This window comes from Canis lupus, chromosome 14, assembly GCF_003254725.2.
Source record: "Canis lupus dingo isolate Sandy chromosome 14, ASM325472v2, whole genome shotgun sequence".
Lineage (NCBI taxonomy): Eukaryota > Metazoa > Chordata > Mammalia > Carnivora > Canidae > Canis > Canis lupus.
Window position 1 is genome coordinate 25,880,577 of NC_064256.1, and position 23,162 is coordinate 25,903,738.

Genomic DNA, 23,162 nt, shown 5'->3' on the forward strand with positions numbered 1-23,162 from the left:
CTTTATAACTTGCTAAGTTGCTAACTTTCTGAAACTCTTGATTTCCAAAATGAGTCTTTGGGCAATTGGATTTTGTAGCATGATTTGAGATTTTTTACATAAATGTAGATTTACAGTCACCTGTATTGTGATGGTTTTTGAAAATCAATTGTTTTTGTTTGTATGTGGTTTATAACAATAGTTCCTTCTCTCTTTTTTCTAATAAAGGTTACTGAGTAGTAATTTTGCATTTTATTCAAATAATATATGTATTATGAACTTTTTCCTTTTAGTTTCATAGTTGTAGATTTCTCAATGTTTTAAGGTATAAATCAGTAGGAGAAACCATATATAAAGAGAATCTGACAGATTGAAGAAAAATATTTAATTTAAACGAGCACAAAGAAAATAAGCATATAATCCTTTCTATAAGATGTATACATCTTTGTTATTTGTTGTTAAATGTTGGTCTTGTTATTCCAACTGATGCAAATTTTTTTTACATAACAATGAAATAATGCAGATCTTTCTTCATTGTCAGCAGGATGAGATTGTCTGAAACGAAGAATAGGTATGATAGTTTTCTTAGATTTTGTACATTGTAGGTGGCAAAGACATTATAAAAATATTTGTTAATAAGCTTTAAGGTGTCCTAGGAGGTACTTTGAAAAAACAAATGCACTGAGAGAAAGTGACAGGTAAATTTTTAGTATATTTATATTTGAGAAAATGATACTGAATTTTTAGGATGGTTTTTATTTGCTAGATTGTGTTAGCATGCTGTAAACATAGAAAGTATATTTACAATCTAACTTAATGTGGAAAAAGATGATAAGGTATAAATTGTATAGGATTGATTACAGCTTAAATTTTTTTAAGTAACCACAATGTACTAGATTGACTTCATAATCTAGAATTATGTGTATCTTATATTAAATGTTTTTAAACGAATGGGTAAATGATTAGTTCTTGGAGTTCAAAACTGAAATTGTTGTGCTTACTAGTTTTGAACACGTTTGGCTATACACATACATTCACTCATATGCTCTTAACATTTCTACTATCAAAGTATTCTTAATGATATTTACTTTGTTAATTTTGTTGTATTTTGTTTTTTCCTAAAACATTTATTTCAGGTTTAGATTATCTTTGTCATAGACATTAATTTAATAATTTTACAAACTAAGCATAGAATTGTGTTGAACTATGTAGTAGTTTGCCATTTGTCTTTGAAAAAGATAGGGTGTTTTTTTTTTTACATTATTTAGATAAACCATAAATCTGTTTACCCTGCAGGTGTGATGAATGCAGACTGTGCTACCATTTTGGCTGTTTGGATCCCCCTTTGAAAAAGTCTCCTAAACAAACTGGCTATGGTTGGATATGTCAGGAGTGCGATTCTTCATCTTCTAAGGTAAGGAGAAAAAAAGGTCCATAAGAGAAAGTTTTGCTTGATTTTGATAGCCATATCATACATCATCTTCCTAACTTTAAAGAGAATTAGCATTATGAATGACATTTTAGTTTAATGTACTTCAAGAATATTTTGCCATGGTGATTTTTATTGTCCTTAAAATAAGGGATAAACAGCTCTACTAAATTATTTATAAATTTCTTCTGAAGTATTTTAGCAGTTTTGCGTATTTTCTGTGTTACTGTAACTTATAAATAGTGCCAAAGAAGTCACCTGTGCTAATTTACCACACCTAGGGATGGCAGGGAAATTCTGCCTTGGGTCATAAGAAATTTGTTTTGACAAATGTATGGTAACATATATAAATGTGAATCAACAGAATCACCAATTAAATCCAGTTTTATTTTGTAGATGACTCATTAAGTATTTTGTAAATGTTTTATAAAATCTGTTCTTTGAGATCTAAGTGAAATAAATCAGAGAAAGACAAATACCGTGATTTCACTTAACGAAACAGAACATGAATATAGTAGGGAATCAAAAAGGTCTGTTCTTTGAAAAACTAGTTTTTATATTCCAAAATTTATTTTTAGTATTTATTTAGCTGAGTAAAAAGGATAATAAGGCTTAATATTTTATCCCCAAAAGTTAGTGAAATTATATCTTTTGAATAGCAATATTATAACCTTAAATTATGGTAACCTGCAGTTTAAAATTATTGTTTCTTTAAAGTGTGTGACTAGTTAGACTCCTGATACTTCGACTCATTTGACAAAAATATTGAATGTTTGAACTAAGACCTTCTGGTCAGCTGTAGGTTAATCAAATTGTTCTGCCTTAAAAAGACAATGGAAATCAGCTATTTATTGTAATATAAACATGAAGCCATCTTTCTAAAATGCTACTTAAATGCATCTGTCTGTCCTAGAGTTATTTAAAATTGATACTAAATTCCTTTCTGCTTGTGGAATCCTGTGTGTGTGTGTGTGTGTGTGGTATAGATAGCAGGGTTTTTTGGCCAAATTATTGCCTTTAGATTGAGTCTGATTTTGAATGTTCAAGAACCTCAATAATGGCCAAGGAGAAAGGTATGTAGATTGAGACTAATAATTCAGTAATGAATTATCCATTTTTAATTTGAGATCCTCCAAAGGATAGATATCCACTGTTTTCAGAACATACCAAATCATGAGTAACCCCAAAGGCACAATGGATGTCTGTATAAATGTTTGCAGTTTTATCTTTTAATAAAGTACAAACTCTAGTAAAAAGAAACCAAAACCAAAAAAAAGAAAAGAAGAAAAAAAAAACCAAAACTATATTTTTTAAGTTAAAATGATTTGTTCCAGGTTACCACAGAGGCCATCTGTAAAAATTTATTTATGAAAAACTGCATAAAACATTTGGTTATAAAAAAACTAAAGCATTTTTAAATAACTAACTTTATTAAGGATTTTACATATTTGTATAATTATTATTAAAATAGAATATACTATGTATTTTATTTAATAACCAAGCATTTTTGCCCAAATTTTAAACTATATGATATCAAGCATTATTTTCCAGGAATTTTATTACAATGCAGATTTAAGAGGGAGCATATTGAATAGCAAAAGTTTTACTGCATAATTTAAAAAATGCTTTACAGAAATTATATTTTATTTTTTATTTTTTTTAGAAATTATATTTTAAAAATAAAATAGGATTGTACTATAGATTTTAGAGAGTTGTCTTATGGGACTCTTTGTGATATGATTTTTATAATACATTTTTTGGGGGGAGTTTCCTTCTACCCTCAACAAGCAAATTAGGAAAGCATTTTTTGGGCAGCCCCAGTGGCTCAGCAGTTTGGTGCCGCCTTCGGCCTGGGGTGTGATCCTGGAGACCCAGGATCTAGTCCCACGACAGGCTCCCTGCATGGAGCCTGCTTCTCCCTCTGCCTGTGTCTCTGCCTCTCTCTCTCTCTCTTTCTCTCTCAATGTGTGTCTGTCATGAATAAATAAAATCTTTTTTTTTTAAAAAAAGGAAAGCATCTTTAAAGGATTTATTGCCCTTTATAAGTACACCTTTTTTGCATACATTCTCTTGAAAAGGTTCTGTACTGTGTAAATGTGTAGCACTGTATTCAGTGCCTAAAGAATGGCTTTACGGTATATAGTAATTTAGTGAATTAATCCTGAAAATGAAAGTGAGCCTGTTTTGTTTTCAGGATAGCAGTATATCTTACATTTTATAATGCCCTAGGATGCCAGTAGCCATTGAGAAGGATAAGATATTTTTATTTTTGTTTTTGTTTTTCCTTCTTTATGAGACTGTAGGTCTTTGGACTCTGATGGTAATCCATTAGGAAGGCACATTGTTAGAAAACTTACATTGTATTTCCTGTGTTCTCACCTCTTATTGAATACTAGATATAAACAAACAACATGGTCAAAATTTCATCCAATATGGTATCTAATCTTTGGAATGTCACAGCATTTTACTGTAAGATTTATAGCAGTGACGTGGATTTGTATTTTTTATCCTACTAACATGACTATTGTATACTGAAACTTTTTTTCTAATAAATAATATTTAATATAATAGATTGGAAACATAATTTATTCCTGAGAATATTTGTGTTGCATCCATTGTTTTGTTCACTTTGGAAAACTTCATTCTTGACTAGCAGGTAGTAGATTTCTGTTTGCATTTTCCTTTGAAAGACGTTTGCCAATCTGGGTCCCAACAAGAAAGCATGGATAGATAACATCATGCTTTATAATTCAGTGAATTGCTGCAGAAGCTGTTTCAAATTAAGAAATCAGTATACTATTAACATCTGAGTCAAAATTAGTATAGTCTTCAGGCCTAAGAGAAACCCCACAATGGAAGTTAATATACTTTGCTTGTCCTTTATTTTCCTCTGTTAGATTTGGTGAAGTGTTATTTGTTAGATAATACTTGGGTATGTTTGCCATGTTCATATATTTTAATGATATGAAAAGTAAGATAGAACTAGTTATTGCCAGGAGAAAGGAAGTGATTAAGTTGCTAATAAATTTAGGTGCAGGGAAGTGAATGTATAAAATTGTGATAGCCATAAAATATATATCCAACTTCCCTTTTCTGTGGTAGTCAGGATTATTAAGTCTAAGAAGTCTTAACTTTTATTATGCAAATTCAATTCCCAAATAAATTGTTTTGCTTAGAATTTTAGATAAATACAAGAGGAAGGCATATAGCTGAACATGTGTTTGAAAATACATTGCACTTTAAATATTATTATGAAAATTAAATTCCCAAATAAATTGTTTTGCTTAGAATTTTAGATAAATACAAGAGGAAGGCATATAGCTGAACATGTGTTTGAAAATACATTGCACTTTAAATATTAGTTTAACTGTTATCATTGTCTCCAAATTTTGTGTAGCAAGCAGAGGAAAGTAAAATATTGCCACATATATTCTCAGTAGCATAATATATTTATATATGTTTTTGTTTTTCAAGTAATAGGTTTACTGCTGTGGGCTTTATGAGGGTGAAAATCTTCTGTCACAAATCCTGCTTTTTACTTTTATGGAAATTCCACTAAAGTAGAAGATTCATCATATCATAATCCATAATTTTAAGTTTTAAACATGATAAAATATACCTAAGTGTAGTTTTAATATTGATTTAATAATAATATACCTAAAAGTAAGATAATTTTTTAAAATTGAGAAATAATTTGCATATAACATTAGTCTGGGGTATGATAACATCACCATTCAATATTTGTATATAGAATGACTTTTTATTCTACCTAAATCCATGAAGTATGGCTTAGGACTTTCTCTGCCTTATCAACTCATTATAAACCTAGTTAGTTCACTCTAGGTTTCATGGAAAATGACTGCATGGATACAGTCCATGCATATCATGGATACATGGATATACATACATGTACTTGTGCATACATGGAAACACAGATTTATACACATACAGACATATGGAAACACACATGCCTAAAACTTACCTTCTCCCCTAAGCTATGCTTCAAAGACATTTGACTAAGGCAGCAACTCTTCAGTCAATATATTATGTTTATGTTCAGTTAGTTCATTGCTACCCATCACCATGCATTAGTGTTTTTTTTTTTTTTTTTTTCTGGTCTTTACTATGTTAATAGTATTGTTAATGAATGCTACATGCCTGGAAAAGTAATGCATTTTATTCTTAATCCTCCTCTCCACCTATCCCTTATTTTTTTCTTCCCTCTATTCCATCTGTTCACCCAAGCCAAATACCTGGTCCTTTTTTAAGTCTTCCCAATCCTTGTGCCATACAGAAAATCACTTCCTGAGTCCTGTAAAAAGTTATCTTCCTTAAATATTTCTCCAATGTACTCTTAGTCTCTCCTTACTTTCATGACCTTGCCACTTTTAAAGATTACAGGGCAGTTATTTTGTAGAATATCTCACTTTGCATTTTTAATCTTTTCTTATAGATTCATTTTATGCATCTGTGATAAAATGCCACAGATGCAATGCAGTATGCATTCTCTCAGATGACACATGATTTCAGTGTGGACCACATATGGTGACAATAACTTTAATCATTTGACAAGTTTTCTGCAAGTCTTCTCCATTCTCCTCACCTTTCTAATTAATTAATTTGTGGGGAAGAACCTTGAGACTATGCAAATATCCTATTCTTCATCAAACTTTGATTTTCTGTTTTATTCAGTGGATTATATTGGTTATTACCATTTGTTTTGATATTCAGATTGTCCCAGATTTGGCTTCTGACACTTCACCCTGGCATGTATGATCTTTTGACATGATCCCAGCATCTTTAACTAATTCCTTACTAACGATGTTCCAGGGTCAACTATACTTTCCTTTTCCCTATTCTTGGAACCAGCCATTTCTTCTAGAAGCTCCAGTTCCTTTCAGTGGAGAATGATATTTAGACACCACAGTGTAGGTACTAGATGTGCTCATTGTTGCTGCACTGTTCCTTCTGGGTCTTCACAGTAGAGTCAAGGATTAGATGTATGTAGGTATACATACACATTTGCATCTATATTTCTGTCTTTATAAACATTGGAAACCATTCCAGTTTTCTCCCTTTCTGTATTGTAACTCCCTAACAGAAAACTGGCTCCTATTCTTCTTCTTCTTCTTCTTCTTCTTCTTCTTCTTCTTCTTCTTCTTCTTTCTTCTTTCTTCTTTCTTCTTTCTTCTTTCTTCTTTCTCCTTTCTCCTTTCTCCTTTCTCCTTTCTTCTTCCTTTTCTTCTTTCTTCTTCTTTCTTCCTTCTTCCTTCTTCTTTCTTCTTTCTTCTTCTTCTTCTTTCTTCTTCTTTTCTTCTTCTTCTTTCTTCTTCTTTCTTCTTCTTTCTTCTTCTTCTTCTTTCTTCTTCTTTCTTCTTCCTTCTTCCTTATTCCTTCTTATTCCTTCTTCCTTCTTTTTCTTCTTCTTCTTCCTTCTTTCTTCTTCTTCTTCTTCTTCTTCTTCTTCTTCTTCTTCTTCCTCTTCTTCCTCTTCCTCCTCTTCTTCTTCTTTTCTTCTTTCTTTTTCTTCTTCTTTCTTCTTATTCTTTTTTTTTAAGATTTTATTTATTCAAAAGAGGGAGGGCACAGAGGGAGCTGACATAGGGCTTGATCTTACGACCCTGATACATGACCTGAACTGAAACCAAGAGTTGGATGCTTAAGCAAAGTGCCCCCCCTTATTAAATATTCTTATATGATTAGTCCCCTGATACAAAACTAATCTCTGTCACTGTCCACCCCCACCCCACTTGGAGACCTATTTTGCTTACTCTGTAGTCTCATTAGAGTTTTTAGACTGGATAGCTCAGGAGGAAGTGAGAGAGGGAAAGAGGGTGGAGATTTGTATCTTTTACAAGCTTCCTGAATTATTTTAATGAGCAGTCAAGAATAAGAACCTCTGTTTTATGTACTTTACGAATTCCTCAGTTTTAAGACTTTAAAAATTAATTTTCAGAACTTTAAAATAAATATACACAATGCCTATAACCCAAGTGAAATGTCAACAGACTACTTTAAAATTATGTTGTATACTTACATATAATATACAAGGTGGACTAAAGAATTTTTTTTTTTTAAATATAGGGCACAGTTCACTATTCAGTCTCTTCCTAGAGTCTATTTGATACAGATTTCAACAACTTCTGTCTGCCAAAACTTCCAAAATGAAGATAATTTATTTTGACATGGTTAAATGAACCTGCATATTTTTTAAAGTGCTTCATCCAAGTCATATATATTTACAAATGCCAGTGAGAATTTAAATGTATATCACATATTTTACAGTGACTATGCCAGTTTTAGCTTAGATGTATGTAGGTATACATACACATTTGCATCTATATTTCTGCCTTTATAAACATTGGAAACCATTCCAGTTTTCTCCCTTTCTGTATTTGTAACTCCCTGACAGAAAACTGGCTCCTATTATTCTTTTTTTTTTTTTCTTTAAGTTTTTATTTATTTGAAAGAGGGAGCTCAGAGTGGCAGCTGACACAGGGCTTGATCTTATGATCTTTAGCTTGATTTTAGCTTTTCATCCTTATTTAAGCCCTGTTCAGTGAAAAGCTGTAGAGTATACATGACAGGTATCCAGACTACTACAGGATGAACTCTCTTAGCATGAAGACCTCCATTTGGTTCATTCTTATTTGCTCTGTCTAGTATATACTCTTATTTTTTAAGATTTTATTTATTTATTCATGAGAGACACAGAGAGGCTCCTGCCTGGAGCCCAGTGTGTGACTCAATCCCAGTACCCCAGGATCACACCCTGAGCCAAAGGCAGATGCTCAACCACTGAGTCACCTAGGTGTCCCCTAGTTTACTACTCTTTTTGAGCAGTAATTAGTTGAATTCATATGCACAGAAATGTCATCTAAATCCCTATGTAAGATTTTCTGGAACTACAAACGAAATACATGCCTGCTGAGGCAAGTGGTACTTTTTGATAATCATTTGTATTAGAAATCCCTGGATAGGGAAAGTAGGATTTTTTTTTTAACCTTTATTTCCTAATTTTCTGCACTAGGCAACTAGAATTCTAAAACTGATATACCTGAGTAAAAACTACATATATAAATATTTATTTTCAAATAAAACATTGTGAATTTTGCCCCTTTAAGAATTGAACAAAATAGTCTCTTCAAGGAGTATCTTGCCGTAATACATTAAACAAGCACATTTAATTAAACCTGGTATTATGGAAATTGAATGTCTGAATTTTTTATATGATAAAAATTTATGAAAAATATAAAATTAAGGGGTGCCTGGTTGGCTCAGTTGGTGGAACATGTGACTCTTCATCTCAGGAGTGTGAGTTAGACCCCCATGTTGGGTATAGAGATTACTTAAAGTCCTTATTAAAAAATAATAAAAAATAAAATTGTAATGAATTATACTTTAAAGCTCTTTTAAATTTGAAGTATATAATTGACCCATAAGAAAAAGGATTTTTAAAATATTTTAACTTCATTTGACCTCTGGGATTTTATCTGACATTAGGTTAAATTTTAAGTTTCTAGATTTAGCATGGTTGGCCAAGAAGTCATTTTCAAGTAAAAATTGTACCACTTAATTATCTTAATTTGGTATTCTTCTAGCATTTATGTAACAAGCATTAAAGCTTACAACAGTGTGCTTAGCAAGTTTTACTGAGTTTTGATTTAGCTTTTTCTGATACAGTTATGTAAAAGTCTGCAGAAAAGTTGTTTATACACTATCTTACAGTAGAATACCATAGATCAAACTGTGGCAGTTTGTAGACTTAGTAAAAATCTGAGAATTAAAACTGGCATGGTTATCCTTGATGATAGCTATAGTTATATATTTAAACTTTAGATTTCCTCTTTGTTAGTATATGGAATAAAGCCCACAGTCTTCCAGTTGATCTTCTACTTAATATCTAGATTAAGTCCAGGCAATTGCCAGATACCTCTAGCATTTCCTGTGGTAGGCAAAATTGTTTGTATAAATGTCTTATTTAAGCTTAGTTTCTGAGTGTTGTAATTTGAGACTAGTAACAATGATTTGTGAATTCAATAAGAAGTAATAGTCATTAACAATTCCACTAATTATAGTTGGTACTGTGCTTTTTTTTTTTAGAGTGTATTTTTTTAAAACTAAGCATTTATGTACTGAAATGAACTTATTATTTGTCATTATTGCTTGCTCAGAGGTTCTTTACTTGATTGTCCTAGACATTTTCTGAAACCTGTTCCAGGCACTATTTTTATCAGGTAACAATTTTGAGCTAAACAAGGGACTGTTTATGGTTATCTTTACAATAGAACTGGACTCTTTACTGATCTGTTTAGTTCTGTAACTTAAGGTAATTTTCATGGGGATTATATGATACATGTTAAGCATATTGGTATACTTTGTTATGTCATGGTTAGGTATTCCTTAAGAATTTTTCTGCAAATTTGGTTTCTATCCTCCAGGTAAAGTTTGTCAGTGTTTATGACATACATTTGTATATATTTCAACACCATATCCACAGAAAGAAAATGAGTAGAACCTCTAATATTAGACAAAATTTTTTTATGTTAATAATTTGAAAAATTGAAAAACTAAATCACTATTTAAGTTATGCTTACTACAAACTGGAAAAACTAAGCTATTTAGACGGCATGTGGGCCTTTGCATAACATGCTGTGGATACCATATGTGATAAGAAACCAACTCATAACTGAGAGATCTTAATCAAAGTACAGTAGGGTGCCATACATGGGCAAGCCTTTCAGAACTCACCAACTTTATACTATTCTTTAGTTTTTAAATAATTTTTAAAATATATATACTTATATTATGTTGGTGGAAAAAGCCACCTACTAAAAATCTGGTAGTTAGACTGAAGGATTTTCATTACAGATTTTAAAAAGTTAAGAGGGATCCCTGGGTGGCGCAGCGGTTTAGCGCCTGCCTTTGGCCCAGGGTGTGATCCTGGAGACCCGGGATTGAATCCCACGTCAGGCTCCCGGTGCATGGAGCCTGCTTCTCCCTCTGCCTATGTCTCTGCCTCTCTCTCTCTCTGTGTGTGTGACTATCATAAATAAATAAAAAAAAATTAAAAAAAAATAAAAAGTTAATAAGAATATTTTTACCTATTAACCCAGCATTATTAAATTTGTATTGTATAATATATTAATATAAGAATTCAGAAGGAGGGTAGAATACATTAATTATGTAAACTTGTTATTCCAGTATTTGTATGTAATAGGAGGGTGAGAGACCTTGTTTGTTGTAAAGAGATGGTCCTAGTTGAAATAGGCTAGCTCAATCTCAGAGTTGTGGAACTAACCTAAATAATAGGAAAAGCTTAACTCCAGGCTTCAAAAAACAGAGTGAAATTTCATATGTTCTATATTGCAGATAGCTTATTCCTTCTAATAAACATTTATTTTAACTATGTCATCATTGTGTGGAATTATTTATTGGTTAAAAAATTATCCTTCTAACCTATACATTGTGGTTTCAGAAGTACTGTTTATCTACAACTAAGACTTCTAAGCTAAGAAAATTCAAAGAATGAACTCTGAAAGTTAATGGAATTGAGTTCTGAAATCAAACATATTTAAGTCTTCTAATCTTGATGTTCTGATAGAATCCTTATCAAGATTGATAAAATATTGTGGATTAGGGGGCTGGGACATAGCCGAAGTGTGTTACACCATGTTACATGCATTTTAACATTTTTTGACATTTCTGAAATTAGGGTGTGTGTCTGTAAGCAGTTTGTATTTTTAAGTCATAACACTTTTTTTTTCTTCATAAATTTAATGGCAATTTTTTGAGTTTCTTATAATATGAGGCATTGTTGAGTAAAAAACAATAAAATACAGAGAAAGTCAAAGTATGTAATGCAGTGTAGAATAAAGAGCTTTATGAGCTTTGAAAAGAAACGGAATGGGTCCAGATATTAACTTTATGATGCTTGTGACCTTTAGCAAGTTGCTTCAGTTCAGTGAGCTTCGGGTTGCTTATTTGTGAAAGGTTTAATGGCAATACTTGGACTAATAGAGATACTCAGTAAATGATATCTCTTCTTATTCTTAAAAATACACAATCATTTTAGTTACAGAGAGAAAAGTTCAGAGCTAGTGCTAATGTTCTGCTTTTCAAATGTAAGAAATGTTTTGAAAGCTAATCTAAAGAGCAATTTTTTTTGTCTTCATGTACCAAGAAAAAATCTTTTCTTGCCTCTTTCAGAGTATTACGCTAAACAGAATAACATCTCTAACATTTCCATTCACAAAAAAGCCCATTTGTTCTAATTTCTTTCTAGAGTTACTGTCATATTTAAACTGGTTCTACCAACTATTGAATAATAATAATAAAAAAAGACGTAACTGGTATGGGCATAAAAAGAAACCTGCCCTTAGCTAAAGACAGATTTTGTTAATGGGTGAAGAAATACTCAAGAAATTCCCCATAGACTGGAGGGGTATTATTGTCAAAGTCATGAAAACTATAAACCTGAAACTGAAATGAAATTAGAAAGTAAATAAAATGAAATTAAAAATTAACAGGGGATCCCTGGGTGGCGCAGCGGTTTGGCGCCTGCCGTTGTCTCAAGGCGCGATCCTGGAGACCTGGGATCGAATCCCACATCGGGCTCCCGGTGCATGGAGCCTGCTTCTCCCTCTGCCTGTGTCTCTGCCTCTCTCTCTCTCCTCTCTCTCTCTCTGTGACTATCATAAATAAATAAAAATTAAAAAAAATTAACAAACCATTGAAGACAGGTGTAAGATAATTTATGAGTCTATTTTGTCAAAGTATATACAGTTTTCGATAATGAAAGATTTTCATTAATCCTAATGAATGCCCTATAGAGAACAGGCATATATCAGCAGCACATGCTTTTACCATTTAAATAATTGAAAACTCCTATGGATGAAAATGTGGAAGGTTCTGGACTAGACTTTCACACTCCTTATAAAATCTGGAAGGGATCCCTGGGTGGCGCAGCGGTTTGGCGCCTGCCTTTGGCCCAGGGCGCGATCCTGGAGACCCGGGATCGAATCCCACGTCAGGCTCCCGGGGCATGGAGCCTGCTTCTCCCTCTGCCTGTGTCTCTGCCTTTCTCTCTCTCTCTGTGACTATCATAAATAAATAAAAATTTATAAAAAAAAAAAAATCTGGAAATTAAGGTTATTAACTTTTAGGGCATACTGTGTAAACATATTTAGAATTTCATAACATGTGCCTTCAATATGTCTTTTTTTAAAGATTTTATTTATTTGAGAGAGAGAGAGTGCATGGACATGTGTGAGGAGGGGCAGAGGTAGAGGGGGAAGGAGAATCTCAAGCAGACTCTGCCCTGAGCATGGAGCATGGTGTGGTACTTGATTGCACAACCTTGAGACTATGACCTGAGCAAAATCAGAAGTCAAGCTCTTAACCAACTAAGTCACCCAAGTGCCCCTCAATATATCTTATGGCATTTATGCCATGTGAAAGCCTCATTCTTAAGTAAGGAAATTTATACTCATTCTCAGATGCTACTAATGTTTTTTGAAAAAGTAGATTTCAACATGTGCTTTACATATATGACTTAAAGGATAGAGATTTATAAATTCTTCAAAGCCCTATCTTTACACCCCACATTTCTTCCCCTCTCTGCCACCCACTCCCCTGATTTCCAGTGGAAAACTTTAAGCATATAAATTTCTCTGTTACCTTCATGTTACCTTAAAAAATAGCTCTATCTGGGAATATCAGATATATAGCTTTTAACTTATTTTCCATTGATAGAATGCTAAGTAAGACTGTGGTCCACAGTATCTTCCTATGGCCCCAGCTTAGTCCATTCCTGCTACATATTGAATTAAGAGCTTCAGTTCTTATTTGACAGCATCCCAGAACTACCTGTAACTAACTTTAATAGGTTAAGTGAACATCACTTTATTCCTTCATGTGCTTTGTCAAAAAAATTTTTTAGTCTTCTGATTTACATCATAACTTGACATTTTTATCACTTGTCAATCCACATAGGCAAAATGCCAGTGATTTTTCCCCAAAGCCTACAAACCACCTGCACCAGGATCTTCTAAAGTACTATTAAATATGCAGTTTGGAAGGCCCCATACAGACCCACTAAATCAGTATTTCTGGAATAGTGCTCAAGAATCCGCATTTTTATAAGCACCACAAGTGATCTTTAAAGCTTAAGAACCACTGCCTTTGACCCTAATTTCTTTTAAATTCCCACATAGTTTGGTCTCTACTTCAAGTACTCATTATACGTACAGACTTTACTGTTCTATAAATGGACTTTTAGCCCCCCAGGCAGGTTCAAAGTAGATTTATGATACCTGATTCAGGTTCAGTACAGTAACATTCCTGGATTAATATACCATATTCCCTTTCTTATTTCTGAGTTCTGGAATTGCTCAGCCATATCTTAAGGATCTTCTCTGAGCTATAAATTTAGTTTGCCCCCATGCAGAATCTTCCTTAGTTACTTTGCTTCATCTTTTTTTCTACTTCTTTGCAGCAGCTGATACTGGTGGTAACTTTCCCCTTTTTACAAACTGTCCCTTGCCTTTCAGTGAACTTACTTTGTCCTGGTTTGCTCCCTTCTTAGCAGACCATATATATCTTTGGTCTTTTGATAGGCTTCTTTGGCTTCTCTTGCAGTTGACAGCATCCATACTTAAAGCTACAGGAAAACTTGGGATTTAGGATTTAATGATCCATCTAGTTTTTCTGAGTTAATGTTCATCAAGAGAGACTTTCTGTCTTTTAAAAAATTAATCCTTTAAAAAAATAAAATACTATCTTTTGCCTAATAATTAAGATATAATTTGGTGATAAATCCACCAAATTTTAGTTGGCTTTGCACTGTCTAGTAGTCTACTGAGGAAAACCTAAAAATTTTTATAGTAGCAACTTCTAAATAAGGAGGGAGGAGCAAGTGAGTTTTGGGTGAAGACAAAATGGTGTAATCACTTGGAATGCAGAGTAAGTTCTGGTGATCTAATGAACAGCATGGTCATAATAGTTAATAATACTGTATTGCATACTTGAAAGTTGCTGACAAAGTATTGATCTTAAAGTATTCTCATCACAAAAAAAGAGATGGTAATTATGTGACATGATGGATGTGTTAACACAATGGTGGTAATCATTTTGCAGTATATGTGTATTAGATCAACATGTTGCACACCTTAAAACTTCCACAGTGTTATATGTCAATTAATCTCAGTAAATTTGGTGAAAAAAACTAAAAAAATTACCACAAAGTTTAAGTAGTAATTTATCTAAGTAGGAGAATACTTATCAATTTGATCTCCAAGTGAAATATTGTTCTGGACATATGATTAAATATGCTGTAAATGAGGTGTCAGACTTTGAGTTTTGTTTAACTTTAGCACTAGAGAGTAATAATTCAAAATAGCAGTTTTCAATATAGTTTACATCCTTTATATAAAATCTTGCTTTAAAAAATCATATTCTTGTGTTTTTCTCTTAATTTTTTTCTTTTCTCTGACTCAGCTTTTCTGGAGAAAATTGGAATCAGAAAAGAAATTACATACATTGTGTTTTTGTAACAATTTCTTGTAAATATAATACATGGTCATTATAGAATATTAGGAAAAATTTTAAAAATATAAAGAAAAATATTTAAAATTACCTGCAGGGGCACCTGGGTGGCATAGTCTGTTAAACCTCTGCCTTTGGTTCAGGTCATGATCTCAGGGTCTGGCGATTGAGCCCTGCATTGGGGTCCCTACTTAGTGGGAGGAGTCTGCTTCGCTCTTTCCTTCTGCCCCTCCCCTCAACTCGTGCCTGCACTCTCTCTTTCTCTCAAATAAACAAAATCTTTAAAATTACCTGCAATTATAGTACCTATAGGCATTACATTTATGCTCATGTTTCAGTAGTATATCCTACAACAACCTATTCTTTAAAAATTTCAATCATATTATACATTTTTAATTTTTTAAAATGTATCTGTGTATGTGACCATTTTCCATGATGTTAGATACTTTTTTTCTAACCAGATTTGGTTTTTTTATAAGATTTCATTTATTTATTCATTAGAGACACAGAGAGAGAAGGGCAGAGACATAGGCAGAGGGAGAAGCAGGCTTCTCACAGGAAGCCTGATGAGGAACTCGATCCGGGACCCCAGGATCACACCTTGAGCTGAAGGCAGATTCTCAACCACTGAGCCACCCGGGCATCCCAAACCAGATTTTTCTTTAAACCAGATTTTTAAGTACTGTACATTCCTTTGCACAAATACAGTCTTGGTGTAACTTCTGGGTCAGAAAAATGAACATCATTAAAATAAAGTAGAATTTTAGAAATAATAATAGCAGTTAACATTTATTGAGTAACTCTGTGCCTAGCATTGTTTAAGCACTTAAAACATAATCTCAGGCTCCTGGGTAGCTCAGTCAGTTAAGCATCTGCCTTCTGTTCAGGTTATGATCCCTGAGTCCTGGGATCAAGTCCTGCATTGGCCTTTCTGTTCATCGGGGAGTCTGCTTCTCCCTCTGACCCTCCTACCCTTGTGCTCACTCGCTCTCACTCACTCTCAAATAAATAAATAAAACCTTTTAAAAAAAAAAAAAGCCCTTTATAATCTCTTAATCCTTACCACAGTTTTGAAGGTAGTTAACTTTTTATTTCCTTTGTGTGTGGGGAAAAAAGTGAGGTTCAGAGAAGGATTACACACCTAAGTGGTATAAGAGTGATTCAAACTTAGCTCTGCCTGATTCAGGAGCCTGTGTTTTAGAAACTTGCTTTCATATATTGAAATAGGTATTTTCTATTCTTTCTTGCATAAGATATTCAAGTTAGATTTTGTCCTAGCCACTTCAGATTTTCATAATGTAGAAACTCATAATTTTGTATTATAAACAAACACTGCTGGTATTAGGAAAAGGAAAAAATACCTTTACTGTTATGTGGGATCTGTTTTGGTGTTTCTAACGAATAGAGGAATGAATAAAACCTAGAGGTAATTCTTAAAACAAATAAATTAAAGATGGTCCTATTGTAAGGTGTAGAAGATAGACCATAACTTCTCAAGGCCCTGAGTCAAATATTTTCCCTCAGTCAAATATTCTATCTTAATGTTTGTCATTAATTGTGAAGTTTGAAAACTGCACCATGAAAAGAAACTAAAAGCAGCCACTTTTAGTTTCTTTGCAAAGATGGTTTAAGAATATTCTGATTTGTGCAATGTCAGCCACTTTGTGTACAAATGGGAAGATTTTATATATATTTTTTAATACTAGCTTTCTTTTGCAGAAAAAATTCCTCTTACTCAAAAATAATACTTTATAAGTGGATCAAATACTAATTAAAATGCAATTTAGATTCATTTGGATTAATTCTTTTGTTGATTTTTTTTGTCAGAGTGCATGAAATCATCACCCAACCTATAATTTAAGTTAAAACCTGTCTCCCCATCGTTGGCAGATAAAGCATCCACATGTGCACGGTGTTGTTCTGCTATATTTCCCCAGTGACCCAGCACAGATATCTATGTTCTCTTATGATCTCAGGCTTCCACAAGTTTTTTTAGCTTTAATATATTGGTTTCTTTTTTTTCCTCTGAACTGTATTCATATGTTGAATTTAAACTCTGGCCACCTAAGATGCAATTTATTTTAATGTTTTCTTTGAAGGTTTCTTAAAGGTTTATGCTGTAGTGTTATATCTTCATTGAAGTTAAGTTGGTTTTTTGTTAAATGTACCTTCAATAATGGCTACAAATGATTATCTGGTTCGCTGGCTTGAAAACTCTTTAAAGTATGCATATAGAGGTTACATTTTTTAAGAATCACTTTGAAAAGTTCAGGCTGCATCAGTGCATTTTTATCACTTCACTTTTGTGTTCCTGAGGGACTGTGCTATATTCTCGACTTTCAAAGACATTACATTATAGTACAGTATAAATTATATTTCTAGAATCACATGTCTAGATTTAGATTAGCAGATATTTGTAGATCCGTTTCCAAAGTACAAATAGGTAGCTCAAAGCAAGTCATGAATTTATATTTTAGCATTATTTCCTTATTTTAATGCAGCAGTTTCAACATATATCCCACAACAACAAAATTCCTTACTTAATAATTCAACATAAAATGTATTCTAGTATCCAGTCATTAAGTTTACTTATCACGTAGTTATTTTTCTGTGTTTTAAGTCATTTTAGAATTCTGAATGAAACATATTTTCAGAAAACACTTTCCGCTTTTACAAGAAGGTGAACTGCTGTATAATTCAGACACTTGTCTACCTTTTCCCTGTGACATTTAGTGACAATGTGGAAGCTTTAACTTGTTTGCAGTACAATGACTGTATTAAGTAAGTACTATCTTATTCTCCATTTATTTTTGAGTGCTCCCAAGTCTACTACTCATGAATCTAATTTTTGCAGTGAGGTAAACTTTCTTTCTTTATGATTTAGCTGTTCCATAATCACCCAGTTTTTTCCTTTCCTAGGTTTTTTACCATCCTCATTTTCCCCTAAGATGTAATGAATACTCTGTGTATTTGTAGTCCTCTATCCATAAAAACCTCTTTAATAGGGTCAAATATAGTTAGTTGCTTTTTAAATTAATATTATTATTGTTTACTCACCATAGCAATTTGGAAAAAAAAATCCTGCAGTCTGAAATTGACACCTTTTAAATAAAAACTATTCAAATTAATTTTAAATAAAGAGTATTAAAGACCATAGAAATGGTCTTATCTGTTCTCCATATTAAATGCTTTAAGGACTATCCAGATTTTTTGTAAAATACTAGTGTTGGGCAGCCAGGGTGGCTCAAGCGGTTTGGTGCCGCCTTTAGTCTAGGGCGTGATCCTGAAGACCTGGGATGGAGTCCCATGTCGGGCTCCCTGCATGGAGCCTGCTTCTCCCTCTGCCTGTGTCTCTGTCTCTCTCTCTCTGTGTGTGTGTCTCTCATGAATAAATACATAAAATCTTTTAAAAAAATACTAGTCTTTAATTTTTATTCAGTTATAAATATGAATTTAAGACAAGATACAAACAGAAAGCAACTTAATTCTTTTCAGTGCCTTTAAAACAAGCTGTGTTGGATCTTTTCTTCAGTGATTCTAGGATGTATTTCATGGCTCTTCTAGTCTCCTTAAGGTATTAATCCTCTTTTTTTTTTTTTTAATACATAAAATCCAATCTAGTTTCGTGTCAAGGGTTCATTCTCTCAACCAATTCAAAGCTTCTCCTCTCCCCACCTCAGGCCTGCTTCAAACTGGAAAATCTATAGTTTGATGGGGGCCATACTGGACTTTGATTCTTTTTCCTGCTTTCTTTTGTGGGTTTTTGGTGATCTCTCATTGTTAAGGCTTGCCTACCTGCAGTTCCTTTGATGTGAGAGAAAGATGGATGCCTTCCCCTGTGCATTACTTACAACTCATTTTTTAGAACTTAAACTCCCTTTTGTCTCCTCTTTGCTTGGCGTCACCTCATTCCTACTAGGCTGTCCTCTTTGGCTAACTCCTTTTTTAGATAACCAGAATCTTGCTGTCTTTCATATCTCATTATTATTCCTGAGATAAGCACATACACTCACACTTCTGCCCTGAAAGCTCAGAAAAGGAGTCATTCCATCTGTGGCCCTGATTTTTTATTTCTCCACTGCTCCACCCTACAGCTAGACAGACATGCATCACCGTAGTCTCTGTGACCCTCAAACTCCTCAGGGCAAACTCTGAGTACCTTTCAGAAAATCCTTCTCATATAGGGATTCCCTTTAAACTTCCTCTTCTAAAGAAATCCTTGCTCTCTTGTCTCACCTTTGCTGTCTTCTGGTTTCTTTGATGAGTTTCCAGACCAATTTTTATGTGTGTGAGCCTTTGAAGTAAATATTTTCTGAAATATTTTATCAGTGCATATCTTTACAAAAATGAAATTTTAGACTGTTTATGATGAAGAAAATTCAACCCACCTCATGAATACTTTAATGTATGTCAAATGAATGCCCTGTCACTATGACTCAAATCATGATCTTTTTCTTAGTTTTTCTACTTCTTCAAATATGTTCTCATATAGTTTCTCAACTTTTCAAGACCCCTAGACCCTCATCTTCCTTCTGATTTTATCCTTCTCCCTTTATTACACTATTTTTTGGCATTTAATATTACACTTAAAACAAAATAAAGCATTGGAGCCCTCCATTATGATTCCCCTGCTTTCCTGGATCCATTGTGCTATTTCATCTTAACTGGTTTTTTTCTGGCCAGAAATAACTAGAGGAATTTATGGATTTAGGTTCATTTGTGAGCTCCTTATCAAATTTCTTATAGCAGCTATGTCAAATCTATGCCACATATCTCAGGTCTTAGTTTTATTTCTAGCACTCTCATTTTTCAAGATGACTCTTAACATGTCTCTTAACATCATTCCCATATCGCTATTGTATCTCCTCTCAACCCTAGAAATAATCCTTCATATTTTTCCTAATTCAACTTTTGTTACTTTCCTTACCTCAGTCTCTTATTTCCTGTCTCCAAAGGAAAGAAAAATGTTGTTTACTTTTGTTCTTTATTTCCCAAATCACCTTTCTTTTCAGAATCTAGGTTTCTGTTCTCATTAAGCCATTCTACAAACTTCCAAATCAGTCTTTTTGAAAGATGATTTTTCACATCCTTCCCGATTAGAAAACTCCAGGAAGGAGTTCTTCATTGTCCATACTGTAGCACAGACCATCAGGGTTTTATCCCTGACTTCCAAGGCCATCTGTTGATCTGTGTCCATACTATACTCCAGATGGATCTCTCTGTCTCCTTTTCTCTCCCTCTTCCCTTCCTCCTTCACTCTGCTCTCTTTTACAAATATAAGGGTATTTTTAAAATTAATGGTTCAGCTTAAGTTCCAGTTTTTCTATAATCTTTAGGACTAGACTGAATTTCTCTTTAATTTCTTTGCTAGACTGTTCATTTACCATTTAGTAGATGTTTCTTCGCATTTTTATTCATCTTTTTATGTCTAGGTTCTAGGTTCTTTTTACTAGCTAGATTACAAATGGGTATGGCAGAGAATATTTCTTTCATACTTTTCTTTAGACAAGGAGTCTCAATGTTACATATAATTTTTTCTGAGATAGATTCTAAATTGCTTCTAATAGTTCTTCACTGCTATTATTTCCTATTAGTTATTAAAATATTTTTTAAAGTTTTATTTTGCTGAATGGCAGTAGAAATAGTACAGGTTCTACTTTTTGCCATAGATGCTCAAGGCTATTTGTTGAAACAACAAATGATGTCTAAAACATAAATTTCTGCCAGCCATGACCCATATATGCATAAAAGACCTAGGGTAAAAGACATAAGAAAATACCTGTTCAGCAAGTTTAAAATAATATCTTTTCTTAGAATAGTTTCTATTCTTGTCTAGTTCACTCAGCATTTCTGTTAACATTTATGAGTACCTGCTGATTAGAGTAGATTTCTTTGGAATAGAAATGCAGTTTTAAATTAAAAAGAAATTGTTTCCTCCAGAATGGAGAAGACTGGGGTTGTCTAAGATGGTAAAACTAATCTGAAAGAAAATGTTTATTTCATATTTTTATATATAAATTGAGAAGGAATATTTATATAGGTATTATCTTTCTTTTGATGATCCTACTAATACATCTGCAACAGTAACCTCATTTTATTGAATAAAAACCTGTAGCTTATTCAAAAGATATGCTATACACTGTACTAGGTGCTTGATATATATAATCAGACATTGGCCACCCGGGTGGCTCAGTTGGTTACATGTCTGCTGTCTGCCTTTGGCTCAGGTTGTAATCTGAGTGTCTTGGATCTAGCTCCATGTTAGGCTCCCTGCTCAGCCAAAAATCTGCTCCTCCTTCTCCCTCCCCCTCTCCCTTCCCCACCCACCCCCTCCACCGGTTGTGCTGCCTCACTCTTACTCTCTCAGATAAGTAAGATCTTTAAAAAAAAAAAAAAAAAAAAAAGATCAGACATGACTCTGGCTCTTAAAAAACTTAACATTCTAGTAGGATAAACACAGAATACAAGATTTAAAGTGTTAAATGCCATTAAAGTATAGAAAAGCCACTCTGGGAATTGAAAGACTAAGAACATTAGTTTACTTTCAGCTCCATCAATCAAAGAGAAATTGGAAATTGATGGATAACATATCATTTGAATGGAATTATGAAAACTAGGTAGGATTTGTAAGAATATGAGAATGGGCTAAGTTATTCAATACACCCCCAAACCCCAAATTTTTAAGAGATTAACACAAGTTGAATTCTCATGCAAGTAACATCTCATTACAGATTGGCAGAGCAAATCTGTACATCAGAGTAATTTGGGGACCCAAGCTGATCACAGTTTTATTTCAACATATATGGTCCCTGGCACTGTAGTGGGAAATACGGCAAACTGCAGAATGGCTTTTAAAATCATATTTGGAAATTGACACATATCACTTTAATTTACATTCCACAAATTACATAGTTAAACCTACTGTTAAGAAGCCAGAGAAATATAACGCTACCACATGTGACCATACTTCCAAAGGCCTTTCTGATGTTTGAAGCAGTGTAGGGGAATCCTTGGAAAGAGTGTGTGTATAATTTCTATGAAGGAAACTGCATAACAGTTTGAAACATAACTGTAATAATAGTTACTAATATGTTTTTAAAAAATTTTTAAAATATTTTTTAGCAGTTTTAAGTTTACAGAAAAACTCAGTAGTAAGTATAGAGAATTCCCATATGCCCCCTCATTCCTGCCCTGTTATTAACATCTTATATTAGTGTGGTACATTTGTTACAGTTAATGAGGCACTATTAAAAGCCCATAGTTTACATTAGGATTCACTCTTTGTGTTGTCTATTCTATGGATTTTGAAAAATGTATGATAACAAATATATACCTGTACAGGATCATACAGAATGGAATGCCCAAAAAAATCTCCTGTGCCCCACCTCTTTACCTCTTTTTTCCATTCCCCCAAACCGCTGGCAACTACAGATCATTTTACTGTTTCCATAGCTTTGCCTGTTAGAGAATGTCACACGGTTGACATCATACAGTATGTATGGATATACCACATGTGATTTATCCATTCACCTAGTGAAGGTGAGAGAGAAAGAATATGTGTACAGTTAGTTTGTTGTGTGTACAACAATCATGGTTGCTTCCAAGTTTTGGCTACTCTGAATAAAGCTCCTATAAGTATGCATGTTCAGGGTTTGTGGACATAAATAAGCTTTCAACTCATTTAACAAAAACCAAGGAGCATGGTTACTAGAGTATGTGGTAAGAGCATGTTTAGTTTTGTAAGCTGCTGTCAAACTTCATTTTGAACTTCAAAGTGCCTGTCATTTTGCATTCTAACCAGCAATGAATGAAAATTCTTGCTCTACATCTTTGCCAGCACTTAGTGTTTTTGGTGTTTTAGATTTTACCAGTTTTAAAACATGTGTGGTAGTATCTCGTCATTGCTTTAATCTGTAGTTCCCTTATGACATATGATGCTGAACATCTTTTTGCAAACTTATTTTCCATCTATATATCTTTGATGATTTGTCTTTTCAGATCTTTTGTCTATTTCTTAATTTGGTTGTATTTTTTCTTATTTTTGAGTTTTAGAGTTCTTTGTATATTTTAGATGCCAATTCTTTGTCAGATATATGTTTTGCAAATATTTTCTTCCACTCTGTAGTTTGTCATTTCATTCTCTGAGGAGTGTCATTTGCAAAGCAGAAGTTTTTTATTTTAATGAAACCTAACTTAATTTTTTTCTTCT

At 33.2% G+C, this 23,162-nt stretch overlaps 1 protein-coding gene across 7 annotated transcripts in view; it reads left to right on the plus strand.

The window, feature by feature from the left end:
• The window catches only part of PHF14 (PHD finger protein 14), a 233,057-nt gene that overhangs the window by 154,111 nt on the left and 55,784 nt on the right, over positions 1-23,162 (plus strand). For 3 of the 7 annotated variants that reach the window (XR_007401929.1, XR_007401930.1, XM_049093413.1), the window contains exons 17-18: positions 521-550; positions 1,276-1,393. Coding sequence is in view for 3 of the 7 variants with exons in the window: in XM_049093413.1 (XP_048949370.1) it covers positions 521-550; positions 1,276-1,393 (148 nt within the window). In the remaining 4 variants the exon portion in view is untranslated. Of the gene's footprint in view, positions 1-520; positions 551-1,275; positions 1,394-23,162 lie in introns of those variants that run through there. The other 4 variants (XR_007401931.1, XR_007401933.1, XM_035698564.2 and 1 more) reach the window with 2 other exon arrangements.